The 9,391-nt window shown below is 40.3% G+C and overlaps 1 protein-coding gene and 1 long non-coding RNA gene across 2 annotated transcripts in view; both read left to right on the forward strand.

The window, feature by feature from the left end:
* LOC107587714 (alpha-tectorin-like) overlaps positions 1-6,058 on the forward strand; it is an 11,523-nt gene extending 5,465 nt beyond the window's left edge. Inside the window, exons 9-18 of the mRNA XM_016275596.1 lie at positions 292-672; positions 1,600-1,886; positions 2,000-2,280; positions 2,507-2,617; positions 2,851-3,053; positions 4,471-4,634; positions 4,812-5,060; positions 5,213-5,375; positions 5,625-5,709; positions 5,931-6,058. Coding sequence (XP_016131082.1) covers positions 292-672; positions 1,600-1,886; positions 2,000-2,280; positions 2,507-2,617; positions 2,851-3,053; positions 4,471-4,634; positions 4,812-5,060; positions 5,213-5,375; positions 5,625-5,709; positions 5,931-6,058 — 2,052 coding nt within the window. The remainder of the gene's footprint in view (positions 1-291; positions 673-1,599; positions 1,887-1,999; positions 2,281-2,506; positions 2,618-2,850; positions 3,054-4,470; positions 4,635-4,811; positions 5,061-5,212; positions 5,376-5,624; positions 5,710-5,930) is intronic.
* A 62-nt stretch (positions 6,059-6,120) lies between these two features.
* LOC107587670 (uncharacterized) lies at positions 6,121-8,848 on the forward strand. Its single transcript, XR_001609498.1, has 2 exons — positions 6,121-6,215; positions 7,593-8,848. It is a non-coding gene; the product is annotated as an uncharacterized lncRNA (long non-coding RNA).
* The last annotated feature ends 543 nt before the right edge of the window (positions 8,849-9,391 follow it).

Consider the following 9,391-nt stretch of genomic DNA (forward strand, 5'->3'; position numbering starts at 1 on the left):
GCACGTGGACAGAGAGACTGTAACCAGTACTGTGTTGAGGGGTGCCAGTGTGACCTAGGCTTTGTGGTCAACGGCAAGAGTTGTATCCTCAGTCAGAACTGTGGATGCTACACGGATGGTAAATACTATGAGGTAAGACAGCATGCCCCCCCTTTTTTATACCAGCTTTTATATGGACAACCCCCACTCATGTTGTCCAGAAAATGTAGAGAGCTAGCATTCCTCTTCTGCCTTTTCTTGTAACGCAAATATGTTGTTGTTGTTGTTGTTGTTTTCACTCTATTTTCTCAGCCTAAGCAGTTGTTCTGGAACAGTGACTGCACTAAACGCTGTCAGTGTATTGGACGGAATCTGATTCAGTGTGACCCAAGGCGATGCAAAGCAGAGGAGGAATGTGTTCTACGTCATGGTGTGCGAGGATGCTTTGCCCGACGTAATCAGCACTGTGTAGCATCGGGTGGCGGCGTCTTCCGTACTTTTGATGGTGCCTCTCTTCGTTTACCTGCCTCATGCTCCTTTGTTCTTTCAACGATCTGTCACAAGCTGCCTGAGTTATCTTTTCAACTCATTGCCAATTTTGACAAGTGGAGTACACCCAACCTAACCACCATCTCCCATGCTTACCTCTACATCAACGAGGAGAACATTCTCATCTCCGGAAACACAGTCAAGGTAGGAACAACGAATTTGTTTGGCAAATTATGTATGGGACAGGACATCACACAGGTGAAGTGGTCTTGAATTTCCTAGGAGAATTTAAAGGAGAAACTGGTATTTCAAAATGAACATTTAGAGCAGAGTGTCTCAACCTCTCAAGCCTTCGAGGTCCACTGTCCTGCAGAGTTGAGCTCCAACCCTAATCAAACACATCTGAACAAGCTAATAAAGGTCTTCAGGAGGATTACTAAAATGTTATAAGCAGTTGAGTTTGATCAGGGTTGGAGCTACACTCTACAGCAGGGCTGGGCAACTTCTGTCCTGGAGGGCCACTGTTTTGCAAAGTTTACCTCCAACCCTAATCAAACACACCTGTCTGTAGCTTTCTAGTGATCTTGAAGACATTAGCTTGTTCAGGTGTGTAGTACACCCAACCTAACCACCATCTCCCATGCTTACCTCTACATCAACGAGGAGAACATTCTCATCTCCGGAAACACAGTCAAGGTAGGAACAACGAATTTGTTTGGCAAATTATGTATGGGACAGGACATCACACAGGTGAAGTGGTCTTGAATTTCCTAGGAGAATTTAAAGGAGAAACTGGTATTTCAAAATGAACATTTAGAGCAGAGTGTCTCAACCTCTCAAGCCTTCGAGGTCCACTGTCCTGCAGAGTTGAGCTCCAACCCTAATCAAACACATCTGGACAAGCTTAATAAAGGTCTTCAGGATTACTAAAATGTGATAAGCAGTTGAGTTTGATCAGAGTTGGAGCCACACTCTACAGGAAAATGGAGATTGAATCCAGAGTTGAGAAACCCTGCTTTAGAGGATGGATTTTGCGATTGTTTTTTATGTTAACTATGAAACTACTCTATGATGATTAAGACATTAAATGTCTCCTAGCTAAATGCTAAGTGTTTTCCTCTTTTACCTCAGGTAAATGGTACGCCCGTGTCCGTACCTTTTGTCACAGGTCTAATGACACGAGTATCCACATCAGAGGGATTCCTGGTGATCGACACTCCCCAGGACATCCAGGTGCGTTATAACAGATTCAACATCCTCAGCATTACAATGGGCCCTCGGCTGCAGAACAAGGTGTGCGGACTGTGTGGGAACTTCAATGGGGACCCCACTGATGATTATATCACCTCTCGTGGAAAACCTGCCGTCAGTGCACTGGAGCTCGCTCAGAGTTGGAAAACCAATGGCATGCAGAACAGGTTAGCAAGAAAAAGTGTGCCGTTATATTTATCACTCATCTAATTAGTTTCACCCTGTACTTATTACATTGCCACTCATTTTCTATCCTCCATTGCCTGACTCTTGCCTGTAGTTGTGATGAGACGCAGTATGTGGCCCTGGCTCAATCCTGTGATAATACAGCAGTATCAGAGCTCCAGGGAGAAGAAAACTGTCTGAAGCTCACAGATTTTAAAGGTTTCTTCCAGCCCTGCCACGGCCTACTGGACCCTCACCCCTTCTACCAGTCCTGCTACATGGACGGTTGCTACAACCACCGTAAGGCCCAGGTGTGCGGCTCGATGGCAGCCTACGCTGAGGCCTGCCGCTCTTTCGGCACACTTACCACCAAGTGGATCGCCCAGGAGAACTGCTGTAAGAGGACGCTGCCACCTACAGGATAAGATGGAGAAGTGTAGAAAGTGAAAGGCAGCACAGCTCAATTGTCATTTTTAGAAGTACATTTTATATGTATTATTTGTCTTATTATTTTTTGTCCATGCTTCCAAGATTATCACAAGTCACTTTCACAATTTTGACAAAACTGAAATATTTTATTAGAAACTTTCTGTGCTAACTTTGTAACTGGACCTGTCTTTAGCAGAATGGATCTATGACCCCTGTGCAGGAGAGATCTGCTCTAACAACACGTGTGAGCAGGAGAATGGAGGAGATTTGTGTGGCTGCCCTGAGCTACCCAGCACTGACATTAGTGAGTGAAACAAATATATAAATCCAAATAAATATAAATCCTTTGTAGGGTCTCTTTGAAGTTGTTTTTATCATAATTGCTCATACTTAAAAGTAGTATACCAGTCACATTATCCTGCACTAGTTACTTTTTATGTTATAGCAGCAGGCTAACTGCTAAAATAAAAGGTCACATTGAATTGGTATGAAATATTGAGAAAAGATAATACAGAACATCTTGTTTTTGTGGTGTAGGTGAGGATGACATCATCCAGGCAGAGGTGACCTGTAAACACGCTCAGATGGAGGTTTCTATCTCTAAGTGCCGTTTGTTCCAGTTGGGCTTTGAGAGAGAGGATGTACGAATTAACGACCAGCACTGTGCTGGTATCGAGGGAGAGGATTTCATCTCGTTCCATATAAACAATACCAAGGGACATTGTGGCTCTATTGTACAGGTGAACAAATCCCTCTTTTCCCTCATTAACAATTGTTCAGGATCAGACTGTCTCAGTTTAGACACTAAGAGCTCTGCCTCTTGAGAGAGTGGAAAGTACTGGTCCTGGTAAAGAAAATGAACTGTTCCATTCACATCCATTTACATATATGTGAATACAAGCAAAGAAGTTCAGGTTTGGTGCACATTTGTATAGAGAAAAGACACTTGAGAAATAGCTTAGACCAGCTAGGACAGCTTAAAGGGATAGTTCACCCAAAAATGAGAATTCTGTGGTTGACATCTGTGGTTCAACTTTAATTTTATGAAGCTATAAGAATGCTTTTTGTGTGCAAAGAAAACAAAAATAACGACTTTTTTCAACAATTCTTCTCTTTCGTGTCAGTCTTCGCCACCATTCACGAGAGTTCCATGATGCTTGCGTGTGGTGCTGCTGACACAGGAGCTGGCATTTACAAGTAGAGGAATGCACACGCATGCGTTGTGGTACTAACATGAATGTTATTTTTGTTTTCTTTTTGCACAAAAAGTATTCTCGTAGCTTCATAAAATTAAGGTTGAACCACAGATGTCACATGGACTATTTTAACAATGTCCTCACTACCTTTCTGGGCCTTGAATGTGGTAGTTCCCTTGCTGTCTATGCCGGGTCAGAAAGCATTCTTAATGCACACTTTAATTTGGGGAATAATTTTACCTTCTGAGAAACCTCTTTTCCACTGAAAATTGAGGCATTTTCATGCAGATCTTTTGCTGTCTTGCGATGAGTTCAGCGAAGAGCTTTCTTCCAGTATGGCGGACGGAACCGACGAAAATACTATAAAAAATGTTATAACGTTACAACGAGTCTCTTGTGTGGGTCATGTGAAGAGAGCTGTCATGCATGAACGACCACCTATAAAGTGTGTCCAAAAAAACTATTTAAGCAGGAGTTCTTGTCTTCTTTATTTTGGTTTAGATATAACCGTAGAGCTCTAATAGAGTTTTTGGAGTTAAGCATTCAAAATATGTTTTTTCATTAAACCATCCATAATTCAATACTAATGAGCTGAAGTTAGTCTTATGGTTTGATAAATATTACAACATTTTTTGAGGACAAAATAGTCTTTCTGGTTCACTGTATAAGATTATTAAATGTTTGCTGATTTAGTTCTAAATTACTCAGGTTGGTACACAATACATTTTAAAACTGCTTTCCAAATGTGTTTTCAACTGAGATCTTTTGCAACTATTCATGACTTTCAGATTTACAGCAGAAGATACTATTCTCATTGTGTTTTTGCTTTTCATAATCTAATTTTCATTGTGTGCACTTGATGTGCTGTCTGCTTTGCTGAATATGTTATTTTCTGTGGAAAGGTAATTAAATTCACAGTAACTTTATGTGTGTGTTCATGTGTGTGTATTTGTGAGTCTAGTCGAATGGAACACACATTATGTACAAGAACACGGTGTGGATCGAGAGTGTGAACAACACAGGGAATGTAGTGACACGTGATAAGACCATCAATGTGGAGTTTTCTTGTGCTTATGAACTGGACATCAAGATCTCCCTGGAGACGGTATTGAAGCCAATGCTCAGGTCAGACATTCACCCCTCACAAAAAAACCCCCAAAAACTACCACTGTATTACCATGTTATTTGTGTATCATGGAACAACCACATTTATTATCATAAATGACAAGCACGATATAGATAACATAATATGATAAGGATAAAATGATAAAGATAAAAACTCCCTTTTTCTATTGTCCAAAGTGTAATAAACCTCACTCTACCGACCCAAGAGGGCAACTTCATCACAAAAATGGCCCTTTACAAGAACGCCTCATACCGACATCCATACCGTGAGGGAGAAGTGGTGCTGAGCACCAGGGACATTCTGTTTGTGGGGGTGTTTGTGGAAGGAGCAGATGATAAACAGCTTATTCTCATTGTGAACATGTGCTGGGCTACACCATCTCGTTACAGCAGCGATCGCCTTCGTTACATTATCATAGAGAGAGGGTAAGCAAATAGCTCATGAAAAGAGCCATACATATATTTCAATACATATTTAACATAATAACATATTCAAATACCGCACAAAGTTCAGAAGAGGACTACACAACCAAATACATACCAATGAGTTTACAGCTCTCACATGCCTGTAATTCCAGGTGTCCTAACATCAAGGATAATACTATAGGCATGGCTGAGAATGGCGTGTCCCTCACCTGCCGCTTCCACGTCACTGTCTTTAAGTTCATTGGTGATTATGATGAGGTGCATTTGCATTGTGACGTCTCTCTTTGTGACTCAGAGACCAACACCTGCAAAGTGGTGAGAGCTTGTATACACACACACATCGACAAACACCTTTTAATTTTTAGCTGTTTTGCCATTTACAACAATAGAGACAATGGTAAAGGGGGTTGGTACATAATGTGCCACTAAAACATGGCTTGGTCTGACAAATACAAACATGATTTAGTGTGAATTTGGTGATGTTTTTGCATCTTGTTCATCTCTCCATCAATCATCTTGAATAAGTGCTTCTTTTGGATTCAAAATGGCTTTTTGCTTTTACAGAATTGCCCTCATAACAAACGAAGTTATACAGATTACAGTCAGCATAAAGAACAGATCCTATCAGTGGGACCAATCAGAAAAAGAGGTATGGAGTATATTTTAGATTTATGCATGAATGCATGACCTGTGTGTGTGTGAGAGAGAGAGAGAGAGAGAGAGAGAGGAATGTGTGTGTAGTTTAATAGTGGAGGCAATAGAATGTGGGTGTATAATTGGGTGTTTTGTGTATGTGCGTATTAGCAAGGTGATTAATAGCAAGCTATAACAGTGTGTGTGTGTGTGTGTGTGTGTGTGTGTGTATTTTAGATTCAGACTGGTGTGAAGAGGATAATGGTGGCTGTGAGCAGATCTGCACAAGTCAAGTAACAGGCGGGTGTATAATTGGGTGTTTTGTGTATGTGCGTATTAGCAAGGTGATTAATAGCAAGCTATAACAGTGTGTGTGTGTGTGTGTGTGTGTGTGTATTTTAGATTCAGACTGGTGTGAAGAGGATAATGGTGGCTGTGAGCAGATCTGCACAAGTCAAGTAACAGGCGCTGTGTGCAGCTGTGTGACAGGAATGCTGCAAAGAGATGGGAAGAGCTGCCGAGGTAAACTGCGAATACACACACACGTGCTGTTTTCACATTTTTAATAGGTGAACATTGCCTAAAGTGGCATGCTACAAAGAGTAAAATATCCCAGCGCTGTAATACTAATTATTAGCACTCTTGGAACACAGTACTACTGCATGGGTGACATTGCTTTTATGCAATAGTAAAAAAAAAAAAAAAAAGCAACTTAAATTAAACTTACATTTTAAACACAATATTGCCAGTTACTTTTAAAATGTTTCTCCACTAAAGAAAATAGTTACAAACAAATCACAGCAGAATGGAGTAGTGGAGTCCCTATGTATTTTTGTAAGCCAACCCAAAAGTTGTAGAAGCAAAAAATAAAAGTAAAAAACCCATTGAATTTAGGACGTTAAAACCAGAAGTGCTAAAATGCTAACTCATCAGGTTTTGCCTGCAACACTCTGTTAACCAAGTGTATCTGACTGTAGTACGAGTTATGCCTACTACAAAAAACAGCCAACTATGGAATGTCATCAGAGCCCTTCCCCTAGGAATCACTGGCTATATCCAAAATACCCTGTTACCTACATTACTCCACTAATATAGTCCACTAAAAAGGTGAATGAAAATGAGTGAGCACATTTGGACACTGAATGCACCAGAAGTTCTGCAGATGCCATCTTCTGGTGAGACACAGGAATTAATTTGACTTGAGCTCACAGTAAATGGGTATTCTCTAGCGGCTAGCCATTCATTGTACATTGGCTGTACGCTTATTATTGAAGTACATTATGGTATTTAGTGAATGCATTCGATAAAAACATTACAAATGGCTGTTCCCTCAAATAGCGCACTATATTACGGTATAGGGGGTGATTTCAGACACAGCCACTAATTTTTTTAATAGTGCTGCTCTTCTTCAACTTTATTTTCCTTGCTTTTATTCTACATAAATATAATATTTGAAAGCAATATAATTTTGCCTTAAAAACATTTCATACATAAAAAAATGAAAATGACTTAAACGTACTTGATAATATGTAACTTGAAGTTGTAGATCCACTCAGAATCAGAACTGGCTTTTGTAAGTTTATTCATTTTTCTTTACCGGAGGTTTGTCATTATACTGCTGTATGTCCATTTATACATTTTTCACATTTTCCATTTATTATAACTGTAGTGTCATCATCACACACTCTTGTACACTGCACTCACACAAATATATCCTCTGCATATTAAATGTCAGCAGCATCATCTGTTGATGTCCTGGTCCTCTGTAACTCTAAACCAAAGTGAGTCATGTCCATTCTTCATGACTTCACTATGAAGTCCCATTACACGCAACACAAATTGTAAACTCCTTGACCCACCGTTCTCATGAATCTCTCCTCTTTTTCTATTTCTTAACAGTCACCAGTATGAGTACTGACCTTCAACCCCTGCTTCTTCTGATAGCTGTTGTTGTAAGCGTCAATATCTTACTGCAAACACACACCTCAGTTTTCTTCTCTTAACACCCACCAAGCAAGTTCAAGGGAGAGAGAGGCGTATACCGACGAAAGGGAAGAGAAAAGAAAAGCAAAACGGAGCCAGTGAAGGGATATGCATGTGATGCATCAGCAGTCCTGCAGTGAGGACCACCTCTGAGCAGTTCCCTTCATCGAAGTGAAAACTGTGATCAAATGTAACCAAGTGATCCTTCACCAGCTGGACATCTCAAACATAAACAACATGCCTCGATCCAATATGATAACCTGACTTCCTTCAGACCCTGAAAAAAATCCCAAATCTTTTCTTTGGCACAACATCTAAACACCAGAAACCAAAAAAAAAGAGAAGCAAACTGTCACTTTGAAACGTAGTGATAAAAAGACAACTACTGAATATTTTCCAGCTACTAATGACAGATTAGCAAGATTTACATATTAGATGATGCATTTCCCTAAAAGAAAAAAAATCACTGAAACGTGAGAGCACGTGTTGCAAGAATGGATGATAATTCTCAACACCAGTTATATTGTTGTTGTTTTTATTTAGTTGATTTGATGAAATGCATACCCTATCTTGATCTATTTCTCAATATGCCATGTTGTTTCTTATTTAAACCCATTTTTTTTGCCATACTAAAGTATTGCTGAGATCAAAATGCCAATCAACATTTGCATTGCTTTGTATTCCTGTGGATGCAAATGAGTGAATAGTGTTCGGTACCAACACACAAATGTTCTTGAGTAGCCAACTTTTCAAGCATCACTTATTTAAGCTGTATATAATAGGCCATGTTTGATGGACGTGAACTCTTTTGCCCTGTACTATAAATACTCAATGTACTGTATGAATCACTGACATAAGGTGAATTTTTAGTCTTCAACTCCATTTGGAATTTAGTTTGGCTATATCACTCATACTTGATGATGATGATAATGATATTAATGGAAGATTCAAGGACGGTTTCTAATCACTTTGCTCATGACACCACACAACTGTAGGTTTGGGACTGCCGTGACACCGTGGGAACGTATGTAGTCAGCTGATTGGTGACCAAACCCTTGATGTCCATACTTACTGTAACAATGTTTTCTTATTCTAGGGGGTTGTTTGTTTGTTTTGTTTTGTTTTTAATCCGATATGATTTATTTGAGAATAAAGTGAGCAATTCACATGGATTCTGCTTCTATTCATAGTGCATTAGTCATGGCTTCTACAGCAAGCCAAAAGACAGAGAGCGCGCGCGAGAGAGAGAGAGAGAACGCGTTGCTATGGCGACCGCTTGGGAGGCGGCTCCTTAAATCCAGACTTGAGAAAAGCGCAAATATCCGAGCAGGACTCTGTGCTGGTATGCTGTCACTCCAGCCAACCCTTTCGAGTGCGTGATGCTGAGCCAGTGTCGTACGATTTTCTGCTGAATCCTGAAGTACCGCGTGGTATTTAGGGAAATACAGGAACATTTAGCTGGTCACTCGGGAGGATGGACTGGAATTCCGCTGGTAAGCATCTTGAGGGTTATGGGGGAGGCTCTTGCGCAGGATTAAACATGACATAACTTACCCACATCAGCTAAACTTACTACTACAAACCCTGTCTATCCACGTTTTTAGCGTTCATGCAGTTTAATGAGACCACCAGCCGTTTTCAGTAGCAGTTTTCCACAGTCAGCGTTCATGAGTGGGCAGTAAACGCAGTGTTTATAGTAACTGCTGTATCCTACA

Source organism: Sinocyclocheilus grahami, unplaced genomic scaffold, assembly GCF_001515645.1.
Source record: "Sinocyclocheilus grahami isolate Dianchi unplaced genomic scaffold, SAMN03320097.WGS_v1.1 scaffold95.1, whole genome shotgun sequence".
NCBI classification, from domain to species: Eukaryota; Metazoa; Chordata; class Actinopteri; order Cypriniformes; family Cyprinidae; genus Sinocyclocheilus; species Sinocyclocheilus grahami.